Below are 21200 nucleotides of genomic sequence, written 5' to 3'. Positions count from 1 at the left end.
TAGATTATTAAAAAATTAGAGCTTCCAACCTGAATCAGATCACTCACTCACTGTATTTTCAAATATTTAACCCCAAAGGGGATTTCCCAATCATTAAGAGCTACACAACTGATTTTGCAAGATCATGCAGTAATTGTCACTAGAAACTGACTCCAGCACTGGAAAAAATCAATATCTGTTTCTGTGGAACAATTCCAAGATAAAAGTGTGTAGTGGATCAAAGTCAACATTGGAAAAAAGCTATAACAATAGTTTGACATAAGTTTGGCTCACGGGTGTGCCAGCTGAACGTTGTAGATAAAATGACAACCACAAACAGATGAAAATGTTATTTTGAAATGATTGTATTCCACCCAAACCTGCTGCTACCTTGAAGACATAAACACAAACATGGATGCCAACATGTATCAAAGGAAATGTTTTATTGATAAATATAGAAATTAGGCAGGTTCACGGCAGGGATGTTCACCCACTGTGTTTTTCTTAAAAAGCTAGTTATCTCAAACGGCAGCTCGTGCTGTTTTCAAAAGGATAAGATGAAATATTTTGAAATGTGATTTGTAGCAAATAAAAAACAAGCCACCAACAAAATTTAGATCACAGATATTGAAGTAGAACAACTGGATTCATCAACATACTGTATTATTGTAATTCAGAATTCATTAACATTAAATTGCTGTTGTATTCTCGAGGGTTACTTTTTCCTTCTTTCCTTAAAAGGAAAGGGAAAATTAAGAAATGTCAGACATAGTGAGGTGGTGGTGTAATGCTTGTTGTCAAGGTTGAAGCTGTCACTCAGATTACTTTCCCAACCTTGCTTTTTACTCTTCATATTCGGTGAGTTGCCAAAAAACTGAACAAATATTTCTACCTCCTTGTCTGAGCTACCAGGTTCCAGCTAAAAACAAAAAAACAGGGTTGACCATCTGTGTTTTCATGGGTTATTCATACACAATAGTATTACAACTATGCTAGCAACAAAAAATGATTTTCATTATCAATCCATCTGATTTTTTCTCAATTATTTTTAACAATGAATCCAGTGCCTGCTATACTTCAAAGTGTGACTTCTTCAAAAAAGACAAAGTTGACAGGACAAACTTGGAACCAACTATTTTTTTTATTTTTTGCTTGAAAATGGCTTAAACAATTGCTAGTTATTCAAATAGTGGTCGATGTATTTTTTTGTCAGTCGACTAATCAATCACATGATTTTCCCGTCTCACCTCTAATTAAGATAACAATACTCATATAGCAGACAATATTCAATATCATATACCACAGTATCAATATGTAGTCCTGTTGCTGTTTTAGACATAGTCACAGTCTGCATTGATTTGGGGACTAACAATGACTGGTAGACTGATTGTAAAAAGGAGAGAGGCCCTCCGGCTTGGATTACTAAAGGAATTTGCAGCCCACTCATGTATTACAATGTCTTGTGGATAAGCATATTACAATATGTGCCTCAGGCCCTGAGCTTAGTGTGAAGATGGGTCCTTGTCATGTCATGGGGACAAAGACTATTGTATAACAGAAAGACGCTTTAAGGCGTCTCGCAACAAAAGCCTACAGCGAGAAGTTTCACATTCAAGGGCATAGTGAGAGAGGCTTCTGACAATATAAAATAGGAGTAGGGTTAGGGTTAGGGTTGTGTAAATACATTCAAACTGCATTTCAATTGTAATCAAACCTATTTGTTGCAACAAAATTGAAGTCTCCTTCCACACAACTGTTTGACTAATTCTTGGATGTTTGACCACTTCTGTGCAGAAGCACAAAGTGTTTGATGGAAGATGGCTGTTTTACTAATTATCTGCTGACGGGGGAAAGTTTCTCTGTACTCGCCTTAAACCCGATGTATATGTACGTAATTTTGCGACATCAGAACTTATTTTAAGGGCAATTGTGGTCCAATATGTTACTAGTAACAAGTCACATATTGGTAACCACGATTTGGAGACTTGAAACCTCCAGTGCAAATACAATGAGAATGGACTTTTCAGTACAGTAGGAGATGACAGATGTCTTTTAGATTCTGTTTTGTATAAATGGGGAAGGAAGCGCAGATTTAATTCTTAAGAACCTTTAATCAAAACCTTTCTTTGGAAAAACCATATCAGGCAGAAATGATTCAAAGCTGATGTTTTCCTGTCTTTCCGTTCAGTCACTGGCATAAAAGTCATCAATTATTTCTTGATATTCAAGATATTCTGTTGATCCCAGAGGGTACCATCTTTTTAAGTCATCACAGTGTTATGGAAGCCACATTGTAGTGCTGTATGAAAAATGTACATACATTGTTAATGTTTTGTTATTTTGCACTGTCGGATTGCAAACACATCCAAACTCATAAAAAGTAAACTGCACTTATAAATAGTTCATGTATTAGACAGAGTTGTAGAAAGATTCAATTCCGGAGCAATACAGCCTGCGGGTGTCAAAACAAATTCACGCTTAAAATCAGATTTTTGACATCATTTTACTACCCTAACCCAATAAACAACATCCAAAGACACACAATGTTTTGCGTTTCATTTCCGTAACTTAATTAGGGAGTGGTCTAGACCTCTGATTGAAAAGTGTCATGAGATTACCTATGTTGTGACTTAGCGCTTAATAAAACTGACTTGACTTTGATTGATAATATTTAATGTTTTATTAAAGTTTAATTCATGTTACTTTCAGTCTTGTTCGCCGACTTTCTTCCTCACTCTCTGACGCTCTCCCAAAAGTTATAGCGACATGAAATGCACCGTTACCTTTCAAGCTTGTGGATTTCTCTGGGTTTGATCATTGTTGGAAACCTTTAGGATAATGTAAGTACACAACTCAACAGAATATATAACAAAGATCTTGTCGTTTTTAGACATTTTAACGCAGAACTCTTTCACTCAGTGCTTAAGTTTCTTGACTGAAGCAGTTATTTAGTGCCATCCACACCACCCGTCATGCTTCGCCCAAATATACAAAACTGAATAATTTGTTTTACCACTTTAATACATGCTTGCTTTGAACACACTCTAATTATCATGCATATTTCTGTCCGCACTGTCAAGCTTCTTGGCCTACCTACCTTCCCTGTAACTGTATTTTGTATCGCCTGGCTTCCCCCTTTGTTGTCGTTACAATTTTACCAATTTCTACCCCTTTTCCAGTGTGATGCTATGACGTGGGTTGAAATTTAATATTTTCCATCCATCTGCATTCAAGCAGTGCTCGAACATTGTAAAGTCAGCATTGAGTTTGAAAGACAGATTGAATTAAAAGACGTTATAAAAAGGACCCACCGTAACATTGTCAATGGCCTCCATAGGGTCAATTACCTATCTTTAGCGGGTTTACCTGCGTTTAAAATTTTTTTTAAAAACTGCAAATCAGTAACTGACTGCTTTGGCCATGTCTTGTGGACATGCAAACCCATATTCTGACTGATGGGACTTGACTGCAGCTTTACTAGATAGAACTTCACCCCTGCAAACAATCATTCATAAAGTCCACACAATGTACAACTTGATGGGCACGACTACTGCATAATACATGCTATTGAAGGATGTGGCCCGGAAAAAAATCTGCTCCAAGTTCCTGGTCTACATGGTACACAAAGGCCAAGTAGCCAATAGATCTCCTTCAGGAAGTTATTCTTTTTAGTTTCCCAAACAACCAGAGCCAAATTCCATCCCAAAATGTCCTTGACGCAACAAAACAAATCAGTAAGGACTGGCAGCCGCGTTTTAGGAAACAGTACTCGATAGTGGGTGGGTGGGTGACCCTTGGGTGAGCTCTTAATCATCATCCCACCAGGTTCAGTGGTTATTTTAAAGTGTGGGATATTCATGGCCCAGGATGGGGCAATGGCTGCTCCCATCCTGCCTTTCAAAAGAACGGAAGCAGGTTGGACATGTATGCTGCTTTCACGCTGTGAGAAAAACGGTTTATTTACTGCGCAGAAAGATTTCTATGACATAATAGGCTGGACAAAAAACAATAAATCTTTGGGATTTATGAGTCCCAAGGGCTTAAAAATAGTCTGAAGCCATTACTGCTTTGAATTCTGAAGATCTATTTGAGCTCAAGACACTTTGTGTGACAATTAAAAAAAAAAACCCTATTCCATGTTAAGATTCTTAGTAGAACTGTAGCTTTAATATCCAAAGTACTAGGTAAACAGTATATATGGTTAACACAGTTCCAACACAAAAATACTCATATATAGGAGCATTTGGAGTTTCAGGTTCATGTTATGTTATTATCTGTGAGATAAAGTCTTAACAAGATCAGTGGATTACATCCATTGCCCGAGGTATCTTAAGATAAGAGACCTAAAAATATCTCTTCCTGAAAACAGGATGGCTATTTTGTCTGACAATAACAACACAGTTTCAAAGGTAGGTATTGGGATTTTCTCTTAAAGCTGCTGTTGGGATTTCTTCTTGTGACCTTAAGTTTCCTTTACAAGCAGACACTGGAAAGGACAAGTTGTGTGTTTAACTTTGTGTCACCAACTAATAAAATTACAAATGTGGTGCACCATGGCAGATTGTCTCCATTTTGATTATATACATATATATATATATATATATATATATATATATATATATATATATATATATATATACATATACATATACATATACATATACATATATATATATATATATATATATATATATAGTTTGATGAACCTGAGCTTTGCCCACTCTGTAGAGAGAAGAAAGTGAAAAAGCAGAGGACAGAGTGCAGAGAATTACATAAAATATTGGCTATAGATAGATAGATAGATAGATAGATAGATAGATAGATAGATAGATAGATAGATAGATAGATAGATAGATAGATAGAGAGAGAGAGAGAGAGAGAGAGAGAGAGAGAGAGAGAGAAATATTTGGCTCTCTCTACAGAGTGGGCAAAGCTCAGGTTCATCAAACAACAGAATCTTTGGTGCTGGTAGTCATAGTGTCTTGGTCATTAACACTTTGGATGTCTTAGTGACAGGGACATTTACGGAGGTCCTTCCAGGTGAGCTGCCATCTCACTTACCTGCCCAACTGCAATCCCACCCTTTCTCTAATAAGTGATAGTGGAGCAACTTTTCAATCTATACTAAAAACGTTTGTCTATTCAAATAGGTTAAAACATATGACATCACCTGTTGATATTTAATGCATTTTACACATAACATATTACAAGTTATGGCACAATTTAGAGCTGACAGGAACAATGCAAATATGATGTCGCCATTTAAAAAGACAGTGTGCTCTTGTTTTGGAAATTTTACATGCATATTGCATTACAAATGAGGCTGTTCACACCAGAATTTTAACGTCACAGCTCAAAGAGCACCATGGTCAATCATTTGTGTTTTCCCACTTTGTACACTCACCAAGGGGTCTTTTTGAACTTTGTAGCCATTTGGCAATGTCTAGCAGTTATCTATTCAAAACCTAGCAGGCATAACAACAGTGGTAGAAGAGCTATCCTGTTATTAAGTTGCAAGCTTAGCTGAACGGTTCTAACTTGGAATAAATTCCTGAGTCAGGCTCTACGTCAAATGGATTACTGTGATTTAAAAACAAATGTGCTGTATATAAAAAATAACTAACAGCTTTTAGCTGGGCTATCTAAGGAAACAAACAACAGTGTGCTACACCAAAGTAATCTCCTCATGCATCTCAACATAAAGCCCAACTTAAAAAAGAAACAACAGAGAGGAGACTGAACAGGATGATAATCACAGCTCTCAGCTAATATGAAAGGGTAAGAGAAGGAGTAGGCTGCTCACAGCTGATGAGTGAAGACAAATATTTATCATGCCAGTGGTAACAGGAAACGGGTGAATCCTTTGCAGTGACACAGCAAGGAAACCCAGGAGACTAGAAGGAACAAAACAACCTAACAACACTCTGCCTACTCAGGTGTCAAAAACAGCCTTCGGCAAGAGCCTGATAACTGGATCAAGTGCAATGATATAGAGACACTGGTATTCTGCACTTTTTCTGAAAGAAAAATAAGTGCACAGCTCTCTTCAATTCTGGACAGTAACGTTCAACTGAATAGCAGTACACTGTACAGCAGTCTTGCGTTCATGCTCAAAGTCAGAAGTATTTTCTCTGATGCAATTATTTAATTGAATGTGTGACAATTGTGTATTCAAAAAATGAACTAGATCTCTTTAAAGTATGAAACTGAAACAAGATGCTGCATTATTTTGATACAATACTCATTTATCTTTATTAGGTAAACAGGATGCAGGTGTTACAACTGTGGTGGCAGCTGCACAAAACACAAAACTTGAAGATGTTTTTTATTCTGGTCTGTTTTTCCATTTTTACCATTTCTGTTCTTTATTTTACCATTTTGATAACCTATTAAACCATAACCTTGTCTCTAACAACCATCCACTACTATAGCATAACCTAAATGTTTAAAAAATAATAATAATAAGTAATATATAATAATAAGAGTCAATCGAGTCCCTCCTTTGTTATGTGCAGTCCTGTATGGAGGTGCTGCTGCAGCATCCATGTTGTTTCAGGGTTTAGGAAGTGTGCTGCTCCAATGTGCATTTAACTTCAGTCAGGTCATTATCGTTTAGCACACTTCGCCCGGTTTCTTTCCAAATTAAGCATGAACCAGCCCTGACTCTTCTGGTGTGAATGATGTGGCCTGGGCCTGGGGGTTGGAGCCACCATATCAGTGGAGAAGCCATTTTCCACCCCATTAATAACATAATGAGGTGACCATGAAGGGCCTCATACGATCACTTAGAACCTTAATGGTTAAGGCACCCTGCAAAGACAGGGTCCAAAGAGCAGTAGCTATGGTACCTACAGCACATGGTAACTATACTAATATCCCATGGCACCTGCTGTTACCGACAACTTAACCAAAATCTAACCATAGTGTTGCACTGAAGAAAAAAAAACATGGTCTGATTTATGATGCACTTTCGTTTTTTTGGGTTGGAAAGATATACTTAAAACAGATCCATCAAGGGAATACTGTTAAAACCTACAGTGCCAGCATCTACTCTGAGCAGGGTCTGGGGCCGACTGGACTGTTGAGCTGGATGATGCAGGAGGTGAACTTGGATATCCTAGGGTGTGGGTTTTGATTTATAGTTCAGCACCAGACTTCATATGAGGGTAGCATCAGTGCAACACTAAATGGCTGTACTGAAGTTGATTAGGCCATAATATGCTTTACTATTTTCACAACATATCAGCATACATGGTCAGTGAATACAGGACTACTCGTATTTATTTTCATTCACTGTGATAGACAGCGTGGTTCATGGTGAGCAGAAGGTTTGCAGTGGTATTGGTTTTGATGTATGTTACCGAAAAGGCGGAGACAACTGAGCTTATTTAGAGATATGCTTTATTTTGTCTTCACTACAGCATCAGAAAGTCAAAGGAGAAAACACAAGCAGCCAATCACACTTCTTGCTGTGCTATCTGCATAGCCCCAGTAGCCCCAACACGTAGTTATATTTCACATTTTACATGTGGATGCCATACATAATGCAAAATTTTAATAAGAGTTTTTGCCTACGAGTTTATCATCTTATAAAAACTCAGGTCATGGACAGGATATCATAACATGCTGATCTGATTACTCTCAAGCAAATGTATGATCTGATCAATCACCTGCTGTATCAGACGGATCCTCATGTCATTATCACTGTGGTTATTAAATGACAATTTAGAAAATTGCTCATTATGCATGGCCTTAAAAATGTGCTGTAGCACTACTACTTGTTTTCCTTAAAGTTTAATAAGCCTAACATTAAATCATGTAATATTTAGTTTCTCTCTTCTGAAGAGAAGCGGTATATTTCAGGTGAAGCAGTTTGAAACCCTGGTGCAAACCTTGCTGGGCTGACACTGATAACAGATAACAGTTGTACAGGGGTCGGGCAGGAGCACTGGAATATTGCAATAACAGCAAAAGTGTCATTTTCATTAAGATCACATATCCATTCCTCCTCGGGATAGAAAGGTTAAAAAAAAAACGACAAGTACAAACAATTTGGTAGCAACAAAGAATACAACTCCTGGAAATAGGGCAGCATTTTAAGGTTATACCAAAAGAAACAAGGAGCACTGGCCGCTGGCAAATCTCTTAAGTTTCCATCTTAAAAAAACATGACATTACCAGATGAATGTTATGAATGAGATTTTAAAGGTTGAACATGCCTGTTTGGATGTAGAAACTTTTAGGCTAGGGTATGGTATTAGATGGGAGAAGCACTGATTAAGTCATGTGCTACAGTCTGATAGGCGTTACTGACATCGTGATTACACAGACTGATGAAAAGTACTGTATAATATTGGCAAAAGTCTAATATGCTGTCTCTTCTGCTATTTTTAGCGTGCACAGTGAGTGGGGGACTTTACAGAGAAGAATCGGCAGGAACATGGGAGAGTCTGGAGCGTCAAAAACAGTGAGATTATTTTCAGTCATAACAAGAACGGGTTGTTGTTAATACTGCGCTGATTCAGAGCTAAACGGCACAGCATATTGTAAATCTGGTGTGTACTGATTGATGATGCCAATTTAAAGAAACAAGAAAAGCTTTTTCCTTATTTACCCAGTGGCATAACTCTTTCAGCATCACTACCAGTGTCAAGATAGATTGTCTGATACTAAATTATTACGATTTCAGACTCAAAAGTTTGTTTTTAATCACAACATTATTATAAATTTGTATTACAGAGATGCAACACCACTGGTAATAGATCATATCATTACTCTCCCGCAGCATCACCCATGTCAGGGTTTGATTTTGCACACCACTGTACAGGATATTGTGGTGACACAGCAGGGGTCTTAATCTCAATGCCTGCAAGCCAATAAAAATAAACATTCCTTTGAACTTCTCCATGGAAGTGTTATTCTTATATTGATCCCCATTTTAAGCACTCCCTTATCCCACGGTATATCTTAGTGAGGGGCTGAAAACCAACTAAATTAACCCTATTTTCACATGCATGGATTAGTTTAAGGATGAAAAAAAATATGTATGAAAAAATACATATAATAAAAATGTTGTGTTATTTTATGGGGGATGTTGGAATAGACACTAATTGTAGCTGCAACAAAAAATTAATTTACATTACCAATGATTCCTTTTTTTGTCAACGTGCAACATGGCTCTTGGGATAATGTTGTGGCTCCCAGAAGACAAAGCCAACAGAGAGATGAGCCATCAGGTAATGAAAAATACCTAATTTGAGCCTTGAACGAGACAGTCCACAGCCACACGATGGCTAATTGTCCTCTTATTACAACAGGTCCACAATGGTTTGCAAAACTGCCTTTGAAAATAGTCATTACCAGCAATAGTTATTATAACAACCGCGATTCCAAAATCATTGGGAAACTGTAAAACAGAATGTGATCATTTGTTTTTACTATAAGCATCTCAGAAAATATCAAGGTTTCTCATTATCAGTTTATACAGTATAACGTTATTACTATTATAGTGTTTCCAACAGAATCAGATTTTAATTGTGGTGGTGGCTGTCTGGCGGGGGGTAAATTAATGAGTCGGAAACACTGTATTAGCAATATCAGTTATGATGATCCCAAATGCTTTAGCTTTATTTCACACAATATTATGTCCTGACAGACAAGCTTTATATAAACTTGAAAATATATATATTTTAAAAACACTAATACAGTAGAAGTCAGTACATTAAATAAGCAAATATACACAGTATGGTAACAGTCAATTTTCCTGCCACTGTATACCTTAAAACCAGTATACCGCTGCAACCCTGGTAACAGGTGATAGCATCATGATTGGGTCTGAAAGGGGCATCCTCAAAAGGCTCAGTCATTCACAAGCAAGGACGGATCGAGGTTAACCACGTTGTGAAACACATGATTGTATGAAGGATATTACCGCATGAGTCTCAGGCATACTATGTATAACTGTTGTTTGTAAACACAGTTTATTTGCAAACGATTGCAATCTGTTTTTATTTTACGTTTTACATAACGCCCCAACTTTTTGGGAATTGGGATTGTACTATCAGCCTTCAAAATCTTGAGACTTATCTCTATTTCTACATGCCTTTTTCAATGTATTCCACACAAACCATTAACAGCACTGCTATAGGTAATGCTCGCCATGTACTGTAGCTGTGCACAAGCTTTCTGTTAAACACTCCCATTTCCAAATAAGCCTCTCTGTTATTGTTCATTAAGATTCACCAGCTGGTCAGGGAATAACAGAGGACCTGACAATACGCAACATGAGTCATCAGCCATGGTTAAAATACAACTATCTGAAAACATGTTACAAACACATTCAAAGGGCGACAATACGCTTTAAAAGGCATTTTTTGTCTAACTAAACATGGTTACAGTACTTAACATGCACACTGATCAATAAATCAATTAGTGTACATTTAAATGTGATAATTACAGATAAATACTGCAGTGTTACTGAACATTAATTTTTAACCACTCTCACACAAGTATCACTGCAATAACAAAACAAAAAACAACTTCATTAATATTTCCATCACTGCCTCTGCAGCTTAATATTCATGGATCCATTCATAACTGCACTGTACTTAAGACTGCCTGAACTACAACCATTTACCAAGCCAGTTGCTAGGAGCTGCAGGAAAAAAAGACCATAATCTATCTTTGTTTCTGTTCTCAGAGAAACTGCTTTCACTCAAAGACCGCTTGCTCTCTGTAGGTTTAATTTACATCTCACAGTCTCTGACGTCCACCTGTTCCACCTTAATATTATGTGAACACCCACTCAAATGAATCGAAGCGTACTCTCCATTCAGTGGCCAAGCAACAGTGAAGCAGCAGCCGCTGTCGCTTGGTCAGTATCTCTTTCAAAACACATGAAGGAGAGATTAAACCACAGCAAATCTAGCGGTATTCAACCCAGCACACACACTCTCAACACAGCACATCCCCAGCATTCTCTAACTAGACAGATAACAGCTTGTACGTATTTTCTTACCGTGTAAAGCCCAATCCTGCACAAGGCAAGGGAGAGCTGCATGTGCTCCGACATTGTGCTCAGCAACAAGCGTAACCCCCGGCAACAAACAAGCCAAGCCTCTGGAGTAAGTGAATGGATGGAGGAGGATCAGGAGTGTCAGGTCAACAACATGGGTCCAGCCCTTCACCAGTCAGCAGCCCGTATCCACAAGCCATCCTTCTAAATCTGAGCTTTACAGAGGGCTTTTGTACGTGTGTAGATGAGCATGATTGAAGGCTGTCTCATGTTTACTTCGCGCGTTCATTCATTGAAAGATAAAAAACTATTGCCACGAGGATAAGCGGACAGACACAAGCTTGAGATTAGTTTGTGAGGATCTCTCTCTCCACAGAGATTAAGGTCTCAGCGACAACTAGGAATCCAGGATAAGACTACAAATTGGATTAGTCACCATTACCCACCCACACAACTATGCCCATACTGTACGCACAGCTTCATGAAGTATGAAAACCATTGCTTTCTATGCATGGAGGAGGATGAAGGGATCGACCACTTGAGCTTACAGCGGTCGTGGGGATTTCAGTAACTGTTGTGGGACGCTTTGTTGGAAGTCGGTCTGCTCAGTGAGAACTGTGAGTCAGACTTGTTTAGTTGCTGCTACCATCTGCTGAGCAGTTATAGTGCTAGTAGTGTGACAACTAGTTCAATGGCAACAGGCAACCTAGAAATTCAAATGTATTACATTTTTGAACAGTGCTAACATCTATCAAGCACCGAGTATTAAGGATTAACCAATGTGTTTTTTTCAGAGCCAATGAGATACCGATTATTAGTAATTGGATAACCCATATTTTTGGGGTCGATGCCGGTACCAATATTAAGGAGTGAAAAATTCTGATATCGATATATCGGCCTTTTTTTTTGCAATGATAACACAGTTGATATCTAAAATGACATCAGTGAACTGAAACAGTTAACTACACTTGAAAATGATGAATTATAATTAATTATCACACCAAGCATTGTTTTCTGCACTGTGATCTTAATAGCCAAAATATTTCATATCAGCCAATATCGACACCACATACGCAGATACCGATATACATACAATAGGCCAATATCAGCTGATAATATCAGCCAGTACTTGTGACATGTAACAGATCACATAGTGTTGTGGGGCAGCGGATGCTGCATCAGAGCCAAGGTAGCACATTTTTAAAATTAATTTATTCTATCAGCAATCAGACACAAAAAAACCCCACCAAAACCAATAATCGAAAAAAAAAAGCTGTAACTCGGCCAGGTCAACAATTGGCCTATCCCTAGCATGCTACTGCAGCAATTTTTAAGTTTTTGAAAAGAGAGAATGACAATAGTACAAAGAGGACTGCCACCCTCCTCGCTGCAGTAAAACGCACCTCTACTTGCATTTTACGACTCCAGGCTCAACAGCTGAGAGAAAACATTGACACAAACTGAGTCTGCCATGCTGTCCTATCTAAACTGGTTCTACGGGTAGGAACAAAAAACAGGCTATGATTTTATTACATCACATCTACATCAACAATAGTTTAATACACTGGATTATTCTACAATGCAGTGCATCACACTGCATATGCTTTTAAGTCTCATGCAGAACTAGATTATAATGAATATACATTCTTCAACCTATTGTCCAGCCAGCTGTCACTAATAGATCAAATATGATCTTGTTTGTCATCTTGGTTTCAAACAAAAACACTAGGGCAGCTTACCCTGCAGTCCAGTACCCAAACTACCATACTATTTAGTATGCCAGAAAAAGATTTAATATGTCCCAATACTAAGTATGTTAAATGCAGTATGCCAAAAAAAAAACAATGTCCTACTACATCTGGTCACATTTTGCAGTATCCAAGCCGGCATGCTGTTCTGGCTATTCTGACCCAAAATCCTCTGCACAGTGGAAGATATGTCACATACATCACGGTGTGTCGCACAAATATAAACCAAGCCAAGAGAGCACGAACATCTAACAGCTTACTGACAGTTGACAGCCACCACAATGACAGATGAAAGCACACTTAAGTGTAAGTACCATGTTCTTTGTACTCCAAAGTTTTGTGCTAAGGCTGAGATGGATATAGGAGAAAGAGGGTAAAAGCTCAAGGCACACAGTCAAGACAAAGCAGTATGTCCAAATTGTATGCATACTGCAGGCAACGGTATGTACTTTGTAAGGGCAGCTGCAGTATGTACTAAAAAGTAAAAAGAAAGTATGTGATTCAGAACGCACCCCTATTGTCTGGCTCAGGACCAGTACCACACAATCAAGACTTCCTGGGTCAAAATCGTCCAGAAGCATTTTTTAAGCATTTTGAGTCCAGAACTTTTGTCACGTCTCTTTCTTTTCATCTCTCTCAAAAAACTTTCCATGGCATACACATACGTAAAGTTTGTACAGTAGAGGTCTTCATTCTTAATGCAACTCCTCATGTAACAAGGCAGCACATAAGAGGCAAGTTCGACTGTAGTTTATTCAGTCTGACTGTAGGTCAGCAAGATATGAGTTCCTATGAAAGCCTTGCGTCATTTATAGAGCTCTGCTTATCAATCTGCATTTGTTTATAACTTTTATGGACCCATCCTACAACCCTAAAATAAAAGCAGAACAATAAACCATTGACAACAAATGCCTCCACCTATCCATGTCCATAATTTGTGTTTCTATTGAGGAAAAGCAATGGGAGTGGTTATGGCCTTGAGAGAAAGTAAAGGAAATGAAAGCAATTAAAAAAAACATGAAAATAGTTCACTAATGCCTCCTTAGTGCAATGGTCCATCAACGTATGTGGATGCAGATATAAAAGGAATTCAAAATGCCTGTGCTTGATCATGATCATAGCATTATGAAAAAATGAAATATTAGCCATAAATATTCTCTGATCTCCAACAGCAACACTGATGTTGCTCCAGCCTGAAGATGCTGACTCACTAGCACTCTCCACAGACACAAGGGAATCACTGCATTGAGCTGCTAGCCAGCAGACACAGAATCCTGGCTGACATGTTGCTGGCAGGTTAAAAATCAAGGACGGGGGTTTAGGAATGCTGTTGTGCTCTGAAAGGTATTTCACATTGCAGCTGGAGGCTGTGCTCTGTAAATAAAAGGACAGGTTTTAGAAACTGTGGCTGACTTGGCAAGAGTTTAGGTAAATATCAATTCACATCCATCCAAACTGAAGATTGGGTAAACCTGCTCTCATCAATGGATTGAGTAAATGATTAGCTTAATATCAATCCCAGTATTAAAAGCACACACCACTGCTGAAAGATTTTGTTGGTGCTCTACTCTTATCTGCATACAATAGGTCATTTTTGTTTGCCTCTGAAAGGAGCTTAGCGGAGACCTCTGCCAGCACCAGCGAGGTGTGGAACACGGTCACATAGAGGACAAAACTGAGAGGACAAGTAACACCAGCCTTGTATCCCATAGGCGAACAAGCTGGATTCATACGCTGCCAAGAACTTCCCATCAGCTTTCTTTCCTCTGTGTTCACTGGTGAGACGCCAACCTGCTATAGCCTGATGTGTGCCCTTGGACAGGAGATCATCTCTGGGATACTGTTGGTCAGCCTAAAAAACAAGCTGGCTTCTGCTAAGACAAATGTATTTTCATGAGGTGTGATCTTCTCTGCGCAGGCCACAACAAGGGTGTGTTCTAGTAGCTGAATGGTTAAAGTGCATATCACATAACCGCAGCCTCTCTGATTCGGTTCTGGCCCGCCGGGACCTTTGTTGCAAGTCATGCCCCTTTCTTTCCCCTCGTAACGCTTTACTCCTAAATACAGCTTACGTCCCCAAGATATCTGCAAACAAACATCCTCTGTTAACTCCTAACTCATGTAAACTAATGGCATCAAGCACTAAAATGCTTTCAGCATAATGATAGCAATCATCAGAGGAGATCTCATATTTCAAACTCATCATTTTTAGTATATTTACTGAGGATAACTTGGGAATGTGTCTTTTTCACAGACTACAGATTAAAGGCTGGCTGTGTGCTTCCTACCAATTTATGCTGATTTTTCTTTAAAAAAGGATGAAGAGTACATACTGTAAATTTAATGTTCTTAGATTTGCAATATGAGTAATACCAGTATTTCAAGAATACCTTCACTTAGACTATGTTGCTTGTTTTTAATGTTATGGAGGTGGCTAAACAATGCCTGTTTATTAACAAGCATCGTACCTGCTCGCATTTTACAGTATAAAAATCCAACCATGACACTTTCAACTTCGACTTGTCCAGTCAGCCGAACCAGGTCTCATTTTAAAAGTTTTAGTGCTGTTCCAATCTACATACAACAACAACACAAAAGTGGAAAAAGGGACATAACAAACAGGTGGCAGCTTGCTTTGGTAAATTTCAAACTGACTGAAAACAGGTGTTTGACCAGTCAGTTTGCCCTGACAAAACTATTAATAGTAATGACAGCTGAATAACTGCCTTCTCAGCTGATGTTTATGGTATAACAGCTCCCTTTTCAGAAATATGGAACAAGTACACACAGGGTTCACAATCTCAAAATCTTTACTCATTAGCCTGCTAGTAAGTGTTGTTTTAACATAATGTGTCCACGTTATATATCATCTAGAAAAGAAAAGCTTTAGCCATTAGCTGGCAGATCCCCTGTCACTAGGCATAGTTAAACCAAATGTTATACATTCACTTTCATGCGGACAGAATACCACATGAATTCATGTTTTGTACACAGATCCAACACAACATGGTGAATTACGTCAAGCATTTAGAAACAAAAGTAAATTTTAAAAAAACATTAACAACAATAGTTGAACTGTTGTCAAGAGGCAATGATATAATTAGATAAACATCACACTTTTTTACAACACTCCAAATTCATATTTTCCTTTTCTCGAAATTTTTCCTCCTATTTATGCTTTCCGAAACAACGGAGTGGAGGCGTGGCCCAGCCCATTAACAGAGGAAGCTGTATTCAGTTATCTGTCACACCCATCATTACCATATGGTTTGAGGTCAATGCTTGGTGGCTAATGGTGTCACTAATCTTTGTCATAAGCTAAATTACACAATAAGCATTTAAGTTTTTCTACACTAGACAATATGAGTATAAAAAATGTTTTTGTTTGTTTGTTTTTTTGCAGACTTTGTTTTTACAGATCTGACTTCCTTCAGAGCAGAGCTACAAAGATGACCTGAATGTCATTCCACCTGAGGGTTTAGACACTCACCCATGTGTAGTGGGAATAAATAGTCATTCCTTCAACAAATGTTGTGTAAGACTGAAGGAATAGCATACTGTCTGTGAATTTGCCTACAGCCATTAGTGAGCACAGATAATGCAGTGGAATAGTATAGGACCATGCAAGCATAACAGCGTGTTAAGCAAGAACCGACAAAGGAAGTCTCAGTTTACAAAAGTAGTCTCTGCTACAGTGAAACCTCAGGAGAATGGTGCTGCATGTTCTTGTATGGGATTTTAGAAATTATCATTACAGCCACAGTTTGGTTTTCTCACATTCAAAGTGCCCTCCGCTTGATGTGACTCGCAACACATTCGATGTGTCATATCTGGTGAAGTCAAAGAGTTGGTCAGTCACACAGTGCACTTGTAATTTGGTAAGGTTGTATCATGGCAACAGCTAGCACCGAATTCCTCTGTCAGTGCTGCCGTTTTGTGTGATCTTTTTTCACACTACGCTGCTGACCATGCAGGAGTACAGTCCTTCACTCTGCTCCAGCTCCCAGTTGAAACTGAATCCACCAGACGCCAGATCTGCACTACAGTCATAATTCAAACCCCAGTTATTACCCAGCAATGTGCAGTAATTATGTGCTTCCATCGCTGTTCATCCCATACACTCTTTTAGGCCTCACCTGACGTGAAACCTTACCTTTAAGCACGCACAGGACTTGCAAAGTTTATCAAAGTTTTAGTGAAAAGCTCCTATTGATTTATAGGAAAGAGAGAGACATAGTTTTGGCCTGGGTTTTGTGCCAGGTCTCCAGTGTTTCACAGCAGGAAAGGAGGCCCTGCGCCTATGAGTGCCTGACCTCTGAGGACAGCCAAGCACTCGGCTCCAACAGTCCACAGAGTTACAGCTGTGCTCTCCACAGAAAACTGTTTGTCACAGAAAATCCTCAAGCAAGTAAGTGTTTTCCTCCAAAAGGTTAAACATGGTCATACCTGACCAAAATATGCAGCTTACAGCCAGGAGAAGAACAAAAGCTGAGCTGAGGGTGAAATCGATTTCAATCATTTCATGTCAGGAGTGTGTGCTCCCTTTGATAACAATGTCTCTCTCTAGACTATGAACGCTAAGTGCCCCTTTTTGTTTCCTCGTGTGTTTCTCCCAGGCCAAACGAGCCAAAGAGACACTACACATGAATCAGTTTGTATTAACAACAGCACAACTGTCCTGGCGCCAGCTGATGGAACTTTGTAATCTCGACTCAAGAAACGTCTAAAGTTCAAAGTTCCTCTCAGGTCCCGCATCTTGGGAGGCCCATTATAAACAAGCTGATAACACTGGGTGGGCAAGTTCCTCTGCATTTCTCACTGTCACTCCGTCCCCCTTTTGTGAGATGACAGGACAATGTCTGTGTACCATTTTTCCCTCTGACTTTATGAATTCCCAGGGAAAGCCTTCAGTTACAGCTTCCGCTCTATTGTTGCACTTTTTCAGGCAGCAGCCATCCCATCCCTACAATGTGGGCAAAGACCCAAAAAACACAATCTCCCCCTAGGCTTAAGCTGGCACAGTGGCCTGGACTGAAATCATTTGTTTGGTCACAGGTATGACACATATGCAAGGGGGGCTAATATCTCAAACCAGCGTCTCACATCCAAAGACATCTTGACTTATCCAACACACAAGTGCATCTTTGTCCTCAGAGTTGTTTGTAAAATGACATCCTCATGCCACATTACATAGCTAACAGAGCTCAAAGGGTGCAGCTAGTTGGCCAGTTATCGTGTTTCACATGTAAACAGATCTGGGTCTGGGTCAACCAGTTAGACCTTGTTCACACAACACTGACAGGCAAGAAGCTACAGGCTAGAGCTGACACATTAGCATGAAACACGACCCGGTGCTACAGCTAACTGTTGATGGTCACACACCTGGGGGACGTGACTGTCTTGATTGATCAGGAGCCCAAAATGGCAAAGAAACCAAAGCAGAGTTGTTGATGGAAACACCAGCCACACCACGTCGTTTTTCTGCATTTACTCACCAGATAATCCATGTACTATCGCTGACCAGGCACAGCAGCACGAACTGGCTTCGTAGTAATCCCGTTTTTGCTTGAATGAGTCCAAAATGTAATGCTTTTGACCACACGTCGCTTTGTATTCCCCGCCTTTCGACAGCCAACAGCTAAATAACAACCAACCTTTCGGTGGGTTAAAAAGCAGGGTTTTCTCGCCGTCTTCCTTCGCCAGCGGGACCGGCTTTGTGTGCAGAAACGACCGAGTTTGTTTACGACGACGAGGGCTCGCTCGGTTCGTGTGCTTTTCGCTGAATAAACAGCCCCTCGTCCACCGGCTGACTTCCAGTTTTTATCACAATTGTCAGTTGAGTGTTTGGTTGAGGAAACTAGCGTAGCCTACACCGCTACGTCACGCACGTCGCCCTGCGCACGTAGCGTGGTCACGTGACCAAACACATGGTGGCTATTTTCATTCTGAGGAGGATCCCTTCCTCAAAGCGAAAGGAGAAATCCACTTCTCTGCGTTGTACGGCGAGCGTGTGCACTTTTATTTGGATTATTATTATTTATGATTAAAATATAATCATACATAATCTCTCTTACATTGCCATGTAGAGGGGAATCCTCCGTCACGTCCCCTGCTCGGTGATGTAACACCAATGTACAGATATACAGGGTGTATTCGTGAAACAGTGCAGAGGTGGCACAGCTGGAGCAATGTGAGTGTGACGTAACTTTGTTTATTTCGAGGGGAAATTGTTGTGCATCAGCTGCAGCACGAAGTAGTGCAATTATAAAGAGTGCACATGTAAATAATGTTGCAAGTGTGACAATGAAAATAAAAAGTAAATTCAATTCAGTTTACAATTGTTTAAAACATTTCGACAAATAGATATAAAAGTGGCAAGCACCAACTTTACAACGCAATAAAACAGTGTGGAGTAAAAATAATTTGTCCTCCAGACATGTTTTGACATAAAAAACTGTGTTTTGGCTAATAATGTACAATTAGTTAGGGATATTGGAATATGGGTGCATATATGCATGTGCATGGATATGCAATAAAAGTCAAATGAATTGTGTCGTATTATTTTTGGGGACCAAAAATATTCACAAAACACAAACTTCAGAATTCAGTTACGTCACAGAATAATACATCCAATATCCATAACTAATTTTGAGTTGTGTATTTTGATATGGTTATTCCACAAAAATGTTCTTTAAAATCTTTAAAATTACATCTACTCCTTCTGAATCTATGATTCTGCAAATATATGCCATTAGCTGATATATGAAGTACTTTACCGTAAAGCCCTTTCTCAGTGTATATGCACTGGAGGCTTCACACTTGTTTTTGCTGAATATGAGATCAGGATTGGCCTTGTGATGTCACAAATCATGCTCATAGCCCTGCATCTTAAAATCAGATTTTCAGTGGGCAAAGAGAAAGTGTAAACTTTCGCAGATGAATGTGAAAACAAAAATAATTTTACAGTGAAGCTTAAACATTCAACTGTAGGAACAAGAAGAAAAACACATTTTGGAGTGTAGGGTGACTTTAAAGGAACCTACAGTTAAAACAAGAGTAATATGATCATATTAGCAAAAATATAATTGCATTTCCAACATAATATCTACTTATACTAAAATGTTTTGCACCACTAGGTGGCTCCTCTGTATTGAATCTCTACTGCTTCTGTTTTCCATTTTCAACAAGTATATCAACACCAAACTAAAGAATTCGACCTTGTGCCTACACATTCATGCATTTGCAGTTTTCCAGCTTATAATCAAGCTTGAAGAAGCATAAAAATGCAACAGCCTCTGACATAAGACATTACACAATACATAATGAATGAAAGGGGATGACACAGTTAAGCACAGACACAGCTCAAAGTCAAACGCTGGTTCCTCTGAAGCACGAAGGCCTGATCACAGACGTTACAGACAGAGGAGGGTAGATTAAAGAAAGGATGTGTATTTGTCAGATGAAGACAAAACATTGTGGTGTGTTTATGTGTACGTTTAAGTGTCAGAGCAGCGTTTGTGTCATTTGAGAGTTGGTTACCGTATACTTCCAGTAAGTGTTCTCTCAAAAGAGACGTAAAACAAATCTAATTTAAATATACAAGGTCTGACAGTATTATATAATCTACGACACCCTTTAGTCTGCACAGAAAAATTCATTGGAATTGGAAAGCCATTGTGCCAGATAGGACCTTATTAACAAGACCATAATTTGCAAAAATGATCTCGTTGGAAACAAACATTGAGCCCAGACAAAGCAATTATGTGATATCATCGTGATTAGAGGACCGGTATAAATCACAAGTCTGCTAATGTGATGCGTGCTGCATACTGAAGTAATCCCTGTTCCCTGGAGACCACACTCCTCTTCAATATTTCATGTGCTGTGCTATAAAGGAAATCTCCCTGAACACATTTAAGTGGGAAGTGAACTGGATGTCCTCTGTGCAGGTCTGGCAGGTATGGAGGATGTGGAGAAGACACTAGAGGACTCATTGCTTTTAGCAGAATATTTGAATAAAGCAGTGTTGTCCTCCTCAGGATATCTGACTGAGTCCAATGTGAGAGGAGAGACCTCTGGTGGCCAGTAGTAAAATGTTTTAGTGGTTGAGTTGAGCAACTGTTTATGTTTTGAAAGAGGCTTTTGTCCAAAATGACTCATGTATCAGGAGCTAGTTAGAGTTCAATGTCTTAATCAAGCACATTTTACAAATGGACAGAAGCAGCACGGGACCACAGCTAATATTCATGGCCGACCTGCTTGACCACCTGAGCTACAGGTGTCCCCATGATTTACATGATCATAAGGCCCTATACTGACTGATCACAGGTCATATTTCATACTGAATACATTGCTTCATTTAGGTACAAATGAGGCAGCAAGAAGGTCAGGTGCATTCGTGAAAGCTTTAAAGGTTTGAAGAAAACATTAAAAATGAACTAAAATGGTAAACAGAATGT

General features: G+C 39.0%; 1 protein-coding gene across 1 annotated transcript in view; it reads right to left on the bottom strand.

The window, feature by feature from the left end:
* The window catches only part of LOC140996026 (ADP-ribosylation factor-like protein 15), a 103547-nt gene extending 84902 nt beyond the window's left edge, over positions 1 to 18645 (bottom strand). Inside the window, exon 1 of the mRNA XM_073466231.1 lies at positions 18237 to 18645. Coding sequence (XP_073322332.1) covers positions 18237 to 18248 — 12 coding nt within the window. The 5' untranslated portion in view covers positions 18249 to 18645. The remainder of the gene's footprint in view (positions 1 to 18236) is intronic.
* Positions 18646 to 21200: the final 2555 nt, after the last annotated feature.

Source organism: Pagrus major, chromosome 5 (genome assembly GCF_040436345.1).
Source record: "Pagrus major chromosome 5, Pma_NU_1.0".
Classification (NCBI taxonomy): Eukaryota; Metazoa; Chordata; class Actinopteri; order Spariformes; family Sparidae; genus Pagrus; species Pagrus major.
The sequence above is the reverse complement of the archived record's forward strand: the minus strand, read 5'-3'. Positions and strand labels throughout refer to the sequence as shown.